Here is a 13,770-nt window from a genome sequence, read left to right as displayed (position 1 = left end):
ACCCCCCAGGACTGCCCTCTGATGGGACCGTCCCCCCGGGCTGCCCTTTGGAGGAAGGCTGGCACCCCGTTTCCTGGAATCACTTTCCCCAGCTTTGCCCTCCTCCTCTCTGTCCTGGTCTGGGCACCGTCTGGATCCTCCTCTTCCCTCAGTCCCTTGCTCTACTGCCCACCTCCGCCAAGCAGTTCTCCCTGGAGGCTTTCTCCATCCTGCCTCAAGGGAGCAGGCTCGGGACTGATTTCTCCCTGCCTCTCCCACTCCAGTTTTTCCATGAAATGTGTAGACACTGAGGTCCAGGAAAGTGTGGGAGCTCGCCTCACAGCAACGGAGGGACCGAGGATTAGAACTCACAGACCCCGAGTTCCAGGAAGGCAGAGATGCTCAGGCTCTTTGAATCTACCAGAAAGGGAAACTGAGGCCTAAGCCAGGAAGGATAGCCTTGGAGGTGAGACAGGAGACCAGGCACACTGAGCTCCTGGGTTCATCCTGCCCAAGGCCAGCTCTCATCCACTGAAGCAGCTTGTTCATGCTTCTCTGCTTCTTCCTGTGCTAGGCAAGGCCCATGGGGACATGCTGGGAGCAGCCTGACTAGGACTGCCCAGAAGGGCCGCCCCTCTCTTAGCCCCCGAAGCAGTGGGTGATGGAGACAGATGCTCGGGGCCAAGTACAAGTGTAGGAGCCTCAGGCCTTTTACAACTTGCCTCCCAAGAAGGCTTTGCTCCCACCACCCGCTCCTGATATGGCTGGACATTGGGAGCAAAATGAGGAACACAGAGTAACCACCTGGATTCTCCCACTCGGGGACACCTCTGAGACTTAGCCAACCAGTATTTGCTATCTGGGCATTCCTGTCCCTTCACTGTGTGTATGTGGGGTAGAATACAGCAAGAGGCATCATGTCTTCGTGTCACCATCAAACTGGGATGCCCCAGAGCTCTACCTCCTCCAGATGGGTTCCCAGGACACTCTACTCAGGAAGAAGGTCCAACCCCCAGGGAACCTCATGGCAACTCAGTTTGGGAGAAGACTTCAAAAAATGAGAGATACTTGAAAATTGTGGGTATTTCAAATCTGACCTCCCAAGCTTGATCAAACAGAGCTGGCATTGGGCCCCAAAAGAATCATAATTTTTGGACTTAGGTGTCAAAGCAAAGGGTAGCAGTGGGGGATAAAGAAGACTTTCCAGTCTTTGCTAGAACCAAGATGGAGGAAGGCAGAGGTGTGTGCACCATGAGAGGTCACTGGCTAGAAGGACAGAGCCTCACCTTCCCAGGGTGAGGAGGCAGATGTGAAGTAATTTTGATTGGGGTGGATCTAGGACTGCCAGGTATCTTCTGGAGTCCATAGTTCGTTGGTGCCTCCTACGGTTCAATCTACGGCCCCTTCTAAGAATCTTCAGGTACCTCAGGCCTGCCACTTCCTGTACACCCAAGTGCTTTAATCTTATCTTTCACCTTCTCCACCCAGTGTCAGGAAGATGTAAGTGTTCCCTCCCCTCCCATCCCCTCCCCCACTGTCAACCAATACCTTGGACCCCAGGGCCCCCGAACAACCAAGCATTGACTAAGACCAGCACCTGCAGATGACTTCCTAGCACACACCTCTCTTCTTTCTGCCACAGACCATTCCCTCTGGGTTCATTTTATTTGAATATTTAATTTATTTATTTATCTGAGAAAGAGAGAGTTGGTGGAGGCGGGGAGAAACAGAGGAGAATGGACGAGTGGACTCCATGCTGAGCGGAGAGCCCAACCAATGTGGGGCCCGAGATCATGACCTGAGCCAAAATTAGGAGTTGGATGCTCAACTGACTGAGCCAGCCAGGTGCCCCGCCCTTGAGTTCTATACCCACCCGTGGACTCAATTTCCCTCCTGTGTGAAGTGTCCTGGGGGCTTGTTCCCACCTCCACTGCACACCCAACAGCAGGCATGATAATAATAGCCACTATTTCTACATCACCCCTTGTGTGTCAGGCACTGTTCTGGGGACTTCTTATAGACCTATTATCTCACTTAATCCTCCCTGCTACCCGCTTCTCTCTGTACACAAATGATGAGCCCAAGGCTCAGAGGAGCTCAGTGACTCAGTAGGTGGCAAAGCTGGGAAGGAACCAGGATGTGGGGGCCCAGACCGAGAGGCCCCGCTGGTTCCATCATCAATCTGCACCGTCCTCCACTAGGGCTGGGCTCCTCAAGGTGGGGCCAGACTGGGCATTGCTGGACATTGCTGAGAAGGAAGGGAGCTCCATGACCTCCCTGCCCTCACTCTTCTCAGTGACAAACCCTCATTCCTGAGAGGCAAAGGAAGAAGCCTCATCCTGTGAGCCACCCTCAGGCCAGCTGCCCCCAACAGAGAGCCCTTCATCCACTACCCACATGGGACCCATCCGCAGCCCAGGGCAGCGGCCGTGGTTCTCTACCACCTCCCTCCAGTATTCCAGAGCCCACCACTAAATCCCCCACATTGCCTCAGGACCCTACTCCGTCTCCTCCCCACTCCCACAGGTCTGAGTCTTGGGAGAGAGAGCTTTCCTCTATTTCCACAGACCCGCAAGACAAATTCAGAAGGTGCCACCTCCACTGGACCCAGATGCAGACCTCACAGCCCCTGGGAACTGTGACAAGGCGGTGGAAAACCTTCCATCAGCATAGATGCTGGGACGCTTGGATTCCAAAGGTGGCATCGTATCTCTCTTTCCCCAAGTTCTTCCAGAAAAAGGTTCCGTCTGGAAAGACAGGTCCTAAGAAAGGAGGTTGGAGCACCCAATTTCTGGAAGGCCCTATTCCCCACCCCCCATGCAACCCAGAAAAAGACCCTTCCTTCTGCTCCCCTGGAGAAAGACAGATGCCATTGCCAAACACTTCCTAGCCCCAGAACCCTGTCTTCAAATGAAGCAATGTCATATACCCCCAAGATATAAAATGGCTAAAAGTGGGGCTGCCCTAGCTTTTGCAGACACGGGGGCCAGGGCCAGTCCTCCTCTGGCAGCTGTGGGGACACCCTCTTAGCCCCTCAAGGGACACACAGGGTTTACCCCTGCCTTCATCTCCTGGGCTCTGAAGGATTCAATTTGCCCTTTTGGAATACGAACACTATTTTCTCCTCTCACTCTCTGCCCTGGTCCCCAGCTTGTGCCTCTTGAAGTCAAGAGGGACATCCAGCTAGGGACAGAAGGACTGGGAGGGGAGCTCCATGAAGGGTTGCAATTCAGGGCCCTCCACAGGCCACCAGGACAGCCCCACAGCTGATCGCGCTGATCCCATCTAGCTCAACAGACACCTGCCAGACTCCTGTGAAAACTAGCCCAGCCCCTCTCCCTCAGGGCTTCTAGGTCCTGGAGCCCCGGAGCCTGTCCCTGGGACAGATGGTCCCAGACTTTCCCACCTGAACTTCTCTGAGAAAAGGTGAAGGAGCCTGGGCAGGGCTGGGGGTCCGGGGGTGGGGGTGGGGGGCGCGGATTTCCTCCACAGACTGAGGTGGGGGTGGGGTTAGGTGGTCTGGAATGCGCTCTCACACCCTCTTCTTGCCCAGGTGGGAGCAGGGAGAGCCCCCAGCCCTCAGTCTCTGAAGGGGAAGCTCCTCTGAGCCTTCCTTGGGACAGCTGTCCCCAATAGGGTCCCCTCACAAGTCCATCTCACCCCAACTCAGCTCTAAAAATGGTTCTCTGGTTTTCAGCCTCAGCGCCTGCCCACAAATTAGTGTCTCCAACACGGCCTCTTGGGACATGACTTCAGGGAGGCCCCTGGGGGAGCCAGGAGGCCTCAGCAGAGGGAGATGGTGCTGGCAGGGGCGCTTTTGGAGAAGCCAAGAGTGATCAAGGCCCCTCTCTCAGCTTCTGGGATAACCCCCCCTCCCCACCAACCACGCCACCCAGCCTCTGTGTGACAGCTCCTCTCTCCTTGCCATGCAGAGGAACAGACAATCTCTGCACCCCACTGGAGGCCCTCCTCTCTCCTCTGTCACCAAATCAGTCAGCTTCACACTCATCCCCGGTCCTGGGCACTGGGGCGCCGGGGAGAAAGCAGCAAGAGGAGGGCAGGCCAGCCCCTGAGCCCTCCAGCTTCACGGTCCAGACACCAACCTCTTACCAAGTCCCAGCTCCCACAGTGAACCACAGGCAGGGGCCACTGAGAAACCAAGGGAAGCCCAGCCTCACCACTTGTCTGATCCGCAGTCTCAGATTCCCCCCACCCCACCCCCCGGCCCGCCTGACTGCTGTCCCGCTGCAGTCCACTTGGAAGGGGAAGAGCCCTCCCCAGACGCCCATGCCTCCCGGCAGCAGCCTGGCAGGTGCCCTAGCCGGAGGCCAAGGCTGGGCGCTAGCGGGCGGTCAGGCGGGAGCAGGGAGGGACGTGCGGGCTAGTACTCACAGGTAAGCCGTCAGGGGGTCCAGGTCCCGGGGCACGGCGGAGAGCCCAAGCTCCGAGCAGTCGGCCGACAACATGATGCCGTCCTCCTGGCAGTGGCAGGGGGCCGGGCAAGCGGCGGACGCTGGGCCGGGCTGGGGGGCGCCGCCAGCGCACGGGGAGGCGCACAGCGCGGCGCACAGCCACAGCGCCCGCAGTCCCGGCGGGCTGGGCATCTTGGGGCCGGAGCACCTGGCGGACCGACCGGAGGACGGGCGAGCGCTCCGGCGCAGTGGCGGCCGCTGCTTGCCTCTGGGTCCCGCGGCCGGGCCGGCGGGCTGCGCCGTCGGTGGGGACCGCCCCGCGGGCTCTGTTGGGTGGTGGTGGCGGCGGCGGCAGCGCGGGGACCGTGCAGTCAGAGAGGGGCAGGCATTGTTGAGTGATCTTCGTTATTCAGTTTCACAGGCTGGGCTTGGCAAGGGAGGGAGACACAGGCGGAGGAGGAGTCAAGGAAACTTTCTGCGCTGTGGCTCGCTCCCCTTCCCTCCTTCCTTCCGAGCTGGCAGGAATTTCATCCAGGAAAGAAAAAAAAAAAAAAAAAAAGAAAGAAAGAAAGGCAAAGAGACTCTAAGAGAGTGAGCAGAGATGGCACGTCAGGGACCTGCTCTTGCACTTGTTTGGAAACTATGGGATGTCCCAGGACCTAGGCTTGCGGGCTGGGGACCCTCTTGCCTGCGGGGTCAGCCACGGGTCCCAGGGACTTGGAGGAGCCTCTCTGGAAGCAACCTTAAGAGTTCCCATGAGACCCCAACCCCTCTACCACATTTTCCACAGAGACCCAAGAGGGAAGTGATTTGTTCAACGTCACATGGCTTGGGGAAGGGGGGATTCCCAGAACTGGAATTCAGGGCCTGTCCTTGTCGTCGTGTCTCCTAGAGGAGGGAAGTGAGGCGTCATCCTGAAAGGGGTCAGGTGGTGAAAGTTTCCACCTTATGCAAGGAGGGGAGCAGTGGGCAAAAAGGAAGGGCCTTCTCACTGAGCCCATCGGGGCTTGCCACCAAAGGAAGTGCGGATTTCCACCCACTGAATGTACTTTGCATGCATGCAACCCCACTCAGGTCCAAGGCCCTGGGATCAACTGGATCCTGTCCTGGGGACCAAACTAGGTAGACACTAAGCTGGGCTGGGTTATCGGAGGCTTCCAGATAATCCGCGAATGGGCGCCACCTGGAGTCCAGCGCTGCAACTGCAGCCCAGCTGCCCTGAGGCTGAGCTCCAGGGGGGGCCTTCTGGTGAGTCCCAGGGCCTTGACAGGCAGGGCAGATGGTGACTAAGGGGGGCATCAATCTCTGCTCTCTTCTTAGACCAGACTGGGATGGCCGTGCTTCCTTCATGTAGCCTTTTGCTTTCTCTGTTCTCTCCCATGCTGAACCAGACCCCAGTAGGGAGCTAGAGCTTGCCCTGTCTCTCATTTGGGTTCTACCTTCCCGTGGCCCAGCCAGAGAGTATCCCAAAGCCTGGAGACTCAGAGGCAGCCATTATTCCTTCTACCCCATACCTCCAGACCCCTTCATACCTCACATCAACCATCCCCCCATCCCATTCTCTGCCTCTGCTGTTAACCCCCAAGGTCCCCAGGTCAGCCAGTGCATCCTGACCCCAGGGTCCAATTGGGTCCATGGCCCTGAATGGGGCTGAGCCCCCTAGGAAGGCCCGAGAAGGTCCTGCACGGATGGTCCTGGCTCTCATTACCAGAAAAGACCCAGAAATGCAAGCCGCCCTGCCTTCCCAGATCAGCCTCTGTTTCCGGCCTCACTCATCCATAGCTTGGCTCCATTCCCCTGCCTGTTTGCAGCTCCCGCTGCTCCAGTGTGAGGAGGGGCCCAGACTGGAAAAACCATGCTTGAGCCCTGTTTCAACCTCAGCAGCAGCCCTTCATGGGGGGTTTGGGGGACTCAGAGCTAATCTCCAGCCCGCCAATTTGAGGGTCATGATGGGGCCTACCTCTGGGACTCCTAATGAAGTTTGGAAGAGGCCATGACCTCCATTCCCCCTGGGGAGCACCAGAGCCTAACCTCATCCTGGGAAGGGTCCTGATGGAGCAGAGAGCTCTTCCTCTGTTCCCCTTCTCCAACCAGGCCTGAGAAAGGCCCTCTCTCACCGCTGACCCCTCGTACTTTACTAGGAACTCAGGTTGGCCAGTGAGAGCTCTGCCTCCTCTTCCATTTGGGGTTCTAACTGCGTTTCAGGGCCTCCCGCTCTGATTAGTCCAGGCTCTCTCTGTGCCCCGACCCCCACCCCAGGGCCTTCCACCAGGGACAACTGATGTTGAGTATTAGGCAACTTGCTGTTCAAAATTGTGCGGCCTAGTCTGGAAGTCGGACAGGAGCTCATGAGGCCATATCATGTCATGTGCTGTGCAGTCCAGTCCTACAGGGTGGGACAAACTGCTTTCTCCCAGGTCCTCAACCCCACCCTGTTTTCCGTTTCTCCTCCCGGTTTTCCTCCCTTCCAAAATTCCCTCCCTGCTTTCTCTCCTCCTTCCCTCCTATGGCAGAAGGGAGGAAGAAGAGGGCAAAGGAGCAGAGAAAACTTGGCCACTCTGGCCTGAGCAGCCACCTCCCATGAAGCAGCAAAGCCCCCAGCTCCTGCCTTCTTCTTCGGCGAGCCTGCGGCTCCTGCACTCTGGGGGCAGCAGAGAGGGGTTGAGGGCGACCCTGCAAACACTGGCAGGTAAGACGGCTGGGGATGGCAGGAGAAGGCAAGCAAATGCTAGAAGGAAACACCATTGGTCCTACTGCATACAGGGGTGGGAGGTGGGGCAGGAGAACCCTGAGTAACCAGGGGTCTGAATCTGGGGCACCCCAAGACTCCAGAGACTCAGGTCTAAGGCTACTGGAAAACTGGAAGATGAGGCAGCAGGGTCTGCTCCGCAGGAAAAGCCACCAGCATGCAGGCTGCGCGTCAGACCCTTCAGCCAGACCCTACCCTGCTCACGGTTGCCCACCAGGCCCTCCCATTGGGCCCCATGTCGCACAAGTCTTAGAGGCCATTCTTTTCCTCTATGGAGGGTGGACGGACAGAACACATTCAGTCTCAGGCTTGACCACATTCTTTATTCCTCAACTCTGCCCGTCACAACACAGTGCTCAGTGTGCAGGCTGCCCTCCTGGGGAAGCCAGGCCCCAGTGGGTGTGCTGAGGGCTGCTGGTCCCTGCCTGGCAGGGCCCAGACCTCTTCTGCTCCCGCATGAGCACGGTGACCAGTGCTGACTCAAGGCAGCCCGTCCATGAGTGCGCTGTTCAGACAGTTGTAGAGGTATATATACTGCTCCTGGGGGCAGACGTGGGGGAAGGAGCTTCACCCTACCTGCCACATCTAGGGCAGAAAGGCTCCCTTGCGTCTCCCAACCCTTAGGCTTCCATCTGAGATCATCGTGGTCCCCAGCACCACCTAGTGGCTGCCCAAAGTGTGCTGCCTAGAGACGGCTCCTGGAACCTTCCCTGCTCCCTCACCCCTTCCCACAGCTGATCCCTGGGGGCCTCTCACCAGTGTTGGGGTCATGAGGCCACAGGCCAGGGACTGCTGCAAGGCCATGTTAAAGATGTCCACGGTGCACTCAGCCCCCGCCTGCTGTAGCAGCTGGTCCATGGCCAGGAAGGTGCCCAGCTGGGCCACACCCTTGCTGCAATTGACCTCTGGTCGGATGGGGTCCAGGGGCGGGGGGAGGGGCAGAGAACGCTGGGCTATCCAGGTATATGGGGAAACCCCACCTGGGCCTGGGGACTGGGAAGGGACCCCTGGGCACCTAGTGGGCCAACAGGCCGGGGTCTGAGCCAGGAGGGGGTAAATTCCCAAAAGATGTCATACTCCCCAGAGATATCAGGGCAGAGTAAGGAGATGGGAGCACTGGGAAAGTGTGCCCTTTTGACCCATCACTCAAGTAGGGCTTGATGAAATGTGAGGGCCTGCTGCAGAGGCAGTGAGGGGGTTTGGGCACCCACTCCCACCCCCCCCCCCCAGCCTTTTCTTTGTCCAGCAGCACCTGGAGTGGCTGAGCAGCGTGCCCGGCTTCGTCTTGTCCCGAGAGCAGCACCGGCCCACGGCAGCCAAGAAGGGCAGCAGGGTGGTGGCCGGGAGCTCCCGCCCTGGCTCCCAGCGAGGGAACAGCAGTCTCTGCACCTGCCTCTCCTTCCTGCTCTTCCCCTGGGGGCAAAGCCATTGGCACCAGCCCAGGGAGGAGCAGAGGAAAACCAGCACAAGCCTCTTCCCCACACAGCCCAGCACCCCGCAGTCTGTGGGTCTGACACCTACATGTGTGACCCTTAGGAGGGTACAGGGCCAGCCTGCCGTGTTGCTCTCGGCCACCCAGTGCACGGTCACCATGTCTGTGACAATAGGCCGCGTCTCCGTTGGCCAGAACTCCTGTGACCAGGGACCAAGTCAGAGCCGCTCAGGTGGCTTCCCAAGCTCTCTGCCCACCCCTGGTCATAAGCCCCGCCATGAGCTCCCCCAGCCCTGCCCCAACACTGAGGCTTCCCCCCACCATCGTCTCTCTGCCCCTCCTCACCTTCTCCCAGGTGTCAGGTGGGCACAGGGAGACCAGCACATGGGCCCCGTGCTCCCACACCAGCTCCCAGAACTCTTGGGGCCCGGCAGGGCCAGTCAGCACAACGTGGTCATGGCCCGAAGGCCCACCCTGTGGAGCACACGACATTGGCTCCCAGGGACTGAGGGCGCTCCCTGTCCATCACAGCTCTAGGGAGCCCCCAGAAACCCCAGCTCCAGCCCAAGAAGCACAAATGACCAGAGAGGGCAAGGGATAGGGCATCATCTCACAGAGAAAAGACAGGCTTCCAGCATCTCATTAGGGGGGCTGTCCTCCACCGGAGAAAACCGCACTTGATAGTCGTTGTCTGAGGGGAGATGGGGAGGGTGAGGGTGCCAAAAGCCCTCCACCCACGCCTGTTGTGGGGCGGGGGCGGGGGGGGGGGGGGACCCAGTGGGACCACAGGCACTCACAGGAGCCCATGCTGTCCTGCTCATAGCCAGGAGGGGGCGCAGAAGAGTCAGCCACGTCCTTGATGGCCTGGAGCAGGAGCTGGCCCAGTGGAGAAGGGCGTTAGGAGGCTCAGCGGACAGACCCCACAGAAGGGCCGATTGGGCAGGGACAGCCCCCCCTGGTTGCCACCCCCCTGGTCTGAAACACACCTTATACTCCTTCAAGAAGCCAGCGTTGCCATTGGCCGCCCTCTTGGCGCAGGCCTGTGCAAAGTTTGTCACCGAGATGGGCTGGGACCTGGGGGAGGGGTGGACAGTGGACAAGGCACACGGGGTTCCCCAGCTCCCGCTTCTAGTCTTCTCAGCTCTGCCCATGGACAGGATCGGGGGCCTGTTGGTGGGAGGGGGCACAGGTTTCCTGTGCCCTCTCCCACCACAAGGGCCCCAAGGGAGCTACGACTCACTCAAAGGTGGCAGAGGGCCCTTCTAGAATCTTGTTCAGGAGGCAGTTGTGCAGGAAGATGTATTGGCTCTGGCAGGAGAAGGAGGCCTGGGTCAGCTGAGGGAGCAGGACCCAGCGCGGAGATTTTCCAGCCTCCGACCAGCAAGGCAGGGATGGAGTGAGGAAGGCGGGCGTCTGGGAACTTTGCCCACGCTGCCGCAAGGGGTTAAAGCTGGCAGGGGACTGTCCCACCTCCCCTCTGACAGAAAGGGAGACAGATAGGGTGGCTACCTGTTCAAGCCCTGCCCTTAGGTCCCCTGTGTGTCCCTGAGATTCCTTTTCCTGCCACCACCCCCCCCCCCCCCGTTACCCACCCCCCCCCTTGCCCCAACCACCACCGCCCGTGGCCCCAGGGCCACTCACGTCCCGCCCACTCCTTCAGGTCCCTGCGGAGCCCTCACCGGGGTCTGGATCATGAGGGGCCGGTACAGCCGCAGCGCATACACAGCGTTGAACACATCCACCGTCTGCTCCTCCTCCAGCTGCCGCAACAGCCTTGACAGGGCCACGAAGGTGCCCGTGCGGCCCACACCCGCACTGTGGGGACAACCCAGGCTGAGTGGGTGGAGGGGAGTCCCCCCACCCAACGGCCCCAAGCCCCACCCCCCAGGCCCGCCTGCCCTCACCTGCAGTGCACCAGGATGGGGCCCGTGCCCTGGATGACCCTCGCCTGCTCCCGTACCAGTTCCACAAAGGTGAGCAGGGAGCGGGGGGCCTCGGGGACGCTGTGGTCCGGCCAGGTGGTGAATTGCAGCTGCTTCACCCTCCGCTGCTGTTGCTGGGCAACCTGACGGGGGTGGGGGGGCATCAAGAAGGGGGAGCCTAACCCTGAGCTCCCTCTGCTCCCCCCTCAGCTTTCTTCACCAGATCCCTGAGGGCAGAGTGGCTGATGCCCACTCCTCAGATCTGATGCTTCCCTTGCCCCTTCCTTTCCCAGCCTCCTGGGTAGTCTCTGCCTCTCGGGGTGCCCAGGCAGAGGGGTGATGCCAGTCCCTGGCTTTCCTGCCCTGGTCTGCCCTTGTCACAGCCTGGCAAGGCACGTGAGCATGAGGGGGGTGGGTGAGGCAGGAAGCCCTGAGCTCTACCTCTCACTATGCAGCTTTGGAGAAAACTTTAACCTTTCCGTGCCTCGTGCCTCCCTCTCCCCTCCCTAACCAGCTTCCCTGGACGGTGCCCGCCGCCCTGTCCCCTGGGGCACGCACATGCTGCAGCTGGAATTCCCGCTTCGTCCACTCATCCTCGGGCTCCTCGGCCAGCAGGTGGACCATGATGTGACCATGGGTGATGGGGGTAGGGTCTGCTGGCCAGTAATGCTCACACAGCACCTACGGTCAGAGGGTCAGAGCAGAGGGGGTGGCTATGGCTTTATCCTGATGACCCTTCCCACCCATCTTTCTGGTCACTGTCCCCCTGCTGAAATTCTGCTCTCTGTACCAACCCAGCTCCATGGCTACCTCGTCCAGAAGCCACTCTCCTCTGGCTGGCCTCTGGCACCATCACCCCCGCACCTCTCATATGACCCTTAGGACTTCAGGGCAGCTGCTGGGCTCCTTTGCAAAACTAGGTGGCTTTATTTAAGGCTGTCTGGCCTTGCCTCACAGTGCCAGCTAGAGGACAGACCCAGCAGGTGTTCTCTCTGTCCCAGGGCCCTGCATTGAGCAGTGCACGGAGGACACATCCACTGGGCTTCTTGAAAGAAAGGATGCAGAATGCCCTATCTTTGATGCCCACCCTGGGGCCATCCGTACCCCATTCTCTCTCCTAACCTCTTTGCCCCTCTCTGCCTAGAGCAAGAGGAAGTGGAGAAACTGAGAAACAGCAAAGGTCAGGAGAAACGGAGTCGACCTGAGAGCTTAAGTACCTAGTCCTTCCTCCCACCTCCCTCTTCTGGGTGGCTCTGGGGACCCGCACCAACCTCTAAGCCTAACTGGCTTCACTCCTGCCTGACCCACATTCCCAGACCTAAGGCTGAGACAGCAGGAGGGCCACTCCTGTAAGGAGAACGTTTGCCACCTGGTGGCCGTTCCGGGACACTGCAGGGCATGCTCACCCTCCCATTCTCCATGCCCACAGTCAGCATGACAATGATGTGAACTTGCTGCTCCCACACAAGCCGCCAGAAGTCCTCCAGAGTTTTCTTGAGAGGCCCCTGGGTGGCAATAAATTCCTGAGGGTCGGTGTAGCCCTGTGGGGGTGGAAGACAGGAACGTGTTCCTCGGTGACCCCTTGGTCCCCCAGGCCCCAGTGAGCATACAGCAGTAAATGTCCTAGGTAAGATCTCCAGGAGGGAGATACTGTGCCTACATGTGTGCAAACACGTGAACACACGTGCACACCAAGAATTCAGATCAGGAAGGGGGCTTCAGAGACCCTGCCACTACCGCCCTAGCATGACCTTTAAGGGGCCAGAACAACCCACATGAAAATAACAAGGTCTTCATGTGCCAGAAATAGTGTCCCCAGTCCAACCTCTTCACCAGCCCCTCTCTCAAACCAAACTCATGTTTCTTCCATGCTCAAAATCTTCCATGGCTCCCCATTGCCCAAGTAAAATCCAGAGCCCTTAGCTTAACATTCAAGTCCCTCCTTCATCCAGACCCAATGTGCCTTTCCTGTCTCGTGTGCCACCACCAGGCAACCTCAGCGCCACACCCCACCTGTACGCTCCCACCCAGCTCTTCTCTGGCTATTCCTGCCAGCCGGAATGCCCTTCCCCTCTTTTATCTCTTATCAAAATTCTACTCATCCTTCAAGCAAGTACATGTCCCCTCCTCCAGGAAGCCTTTCTTGATTCCTCAGGTAGACTTAATTTCTTCTTCTATGTGCTTTGAGTACCATGTTTGTTCGCTTAACACAGCACTTGTCATGTGGAGCAGTAGAGGTGACACACTCACGCAGTGCACGCGCGCACACACACACACACACGCACACAGTGTGCTCCTTTGAAGCCGAGACTACAGGTAGCCAGCTCTGCCCCTGGCAGGCCCAGTACAGTGTCTGGCACACAGTAGGCCCTCAGCAAATACCCGCTGGCTTGATTAGAGGAACACAAGCTGGTGATCTTCGAGGACAATTGCTGGAGCTAGGGTGGGACAGTGTGTCCTGCAAAGGCGCCCGTCTCCAAGCAGACACCCCCCACAGACAGCCCTGCAGGTGGCCCTTACTGGGACGAAGTTGGCATTGATGTAGTCGGAGTGCGGCTCTCCTTCCAGCTGGGTCAGCCTGACCCGGGAGTGGTCATCTGCAGACGGGAAAACCTCAGTGTCCGGGGCCGGGTGGACACACGGCCCCCTGCCCCTGCCCACTGCCCTGCTCCGGCCCTCACAGGGTAGCACGTGTGGGTAACGGTTCTTCGTGGCATTGGCCGGGTGCTCCGCCTCCAGTCTGGGCTGCTCCTTGCCCACCTCCTTCAGCTCCTGCAGAGATTGGGAAGCAGGCCGTGGCTGCTGAAGAGGACCCATCTCACCCCACCCCCGGAGAGGGATGGGGGCAGGGGTGCACAGCTGGGAGCAGGTCCAGCCTGAGCCAGGGGCCTCAGGTCCTCTCTGCTCTGAGCCCGAGGGTGCTAGCGGCCTTACCTCGAACTCCTGAAAGAAAGCCTGGTGAGCATGCGCACTCTTGGCCTCATAGCTCTGCCGGAAGCTTTGAATTGGGATGGGCCGATGGGTCCGCCTGGTGGGAAGGGGAGAGGGTAGGATGATAGCGGAGCCCCACCCTGAGCTCAGTGGATGGTGGGAACAGAGCCACTGACCGACCTCAGTCCTGGCAGCTCAACCTGGTCAGGTGGGAGCACGCGTGGACAGATAGACCTGGACCGCACCTCGGGGCTGCCAACCCCCAATGCAAAGAGACAGCAAGGGGATGGCGGGAGGAGGGCAGGGCAGTCAGGCTCCATGCGGGAAGGCGCCCTCGAGTCTGGC

The 13,770-nt window shown here is 59.3% G+C and overlaps 2 protein-coding genes across 12 annotated transcripts in view; both read right to left on the bottom strand.

Moving 5' to 3' along the window:
- Nucleotides 1-4,892, bottom strand: part of LGR6 (leucine rich repeat containing G protein-coupled receptor 6) — a 120,054-nt gene extending 115,162 nt beyond the window's left edge. For all 3 annotated transcript variants that reach the window (XM_032317795.1, XM_032317797.1, XM_032317796.1), the window contains exon 1: nucleotides 4,372-4,892. In XM_032317795.1, the coding sequence (XP_032173686.1) occupies nucleotides 4,372-4,583 (212 nt within the window). In that variant the 5' untranslated portion in view covers nucleotides 4,584-4,892. The remainder of the gene's footprint in view (nucleotides 1-4,371) is intronic.
- A 2,556-nt stretch (nucleotides 4,893-7,448) lies between these two features.
- The window catches only part of LOC116576043 (receptor-type tyrosine-protein phosphatase V-like), a 23,253-nt gene continuing 16,931 nt past the window's right edge, over nucleotides 7,449-13,770 (bottom strand). For all 9 annotated transcript variants that reach the window (XM_032317792.1, XM_032317791.1, XM_032317789.1 and 6 more), the window contains 16 exons: nucleotides 13,429-13,522; nucleotides 13,176-13,266; nucleotides 13,015-13,091; nucleotides 11,901-12,035; nucleotides 11,053-11,175; nucleotides 10,477-10,637; nucleotides 10,252-10,387; nucleotides 9,831-9,880; nucleotides 9,559-9,739; nucleotides 9,370-9,448; nucleotides 9,187-9,263; nucleotides 8,918-9,046; nucleotides 8,662-8,772; nucleotides 8,393-8,553; nucleotides 7,897-8,032; nucleotides 7,449-7,680 (listed from right to left, as the gene is read on the bottom strand). In XM_032317792.1, the coding sequence (XP_032173683.1) occupies nucleotides 7,621-7,680; nucleotides 7,897-8,032; nucleotides 8,393-8,553; nucleotides 8,662-8,772; nucleotides 8,918-9,046; nucleotides 9,187-9,263; nucleotides 9,370-9,448; nucleotides 9,559-9,739; nucleotides 9,831-9,880; nucleotides 10,252-10,387; nucleotides 10,477-10,637; nucleotides 11,053-11,175; nucleotides 11,901-12,035; nucleotides 13,015-13,091; nucleotides 13,176-13,266; nucleotides 13,429-13,522 (1,801 nt within the window). In that variant the 3' untranslated portion in view covers nucleotides 7,449-7,620. The remainder of the gene's footprint in view (nucleotides 7,681-7,896; nucleotides 8,033-8,392; nucleotides 8,554-8,661; nucleotides 8,773-8,917; nucleotides 9,047-9,186; nucleotides 9,264-9,369; nucleotides 9,449-9,558; nucleotides 9,740-9,830; nucleotides 9,881-10,251; nucleotides 10,388-10,476; nucleotides 10,638-11,052; nucleotides 11,176-11,900; nucleotides 12,036-13,014; nucleotides 13,092-13,175; nucleotides 13,267-13,428; nucleotides 13,523-13,770) is intronic.

The sequence above is a fragment of the Mustela erminea genome, chromosome 17, assembly GCF_009829155.1.
Source record: "Mustela erminea isolate mMusErm1 chromosome 17, mMusErm1.Pri, whole genome shotgun sequence".
Classification (NCBI taxonomy): Eukaryota; Metazoa; Chordata; class Mammalia; order Carnivora; family Mustelidae; genus Mustela; species Mustela erminea.
This window is presented reverse-complemented; position numbering and strand designations above follow the sequence as displayed.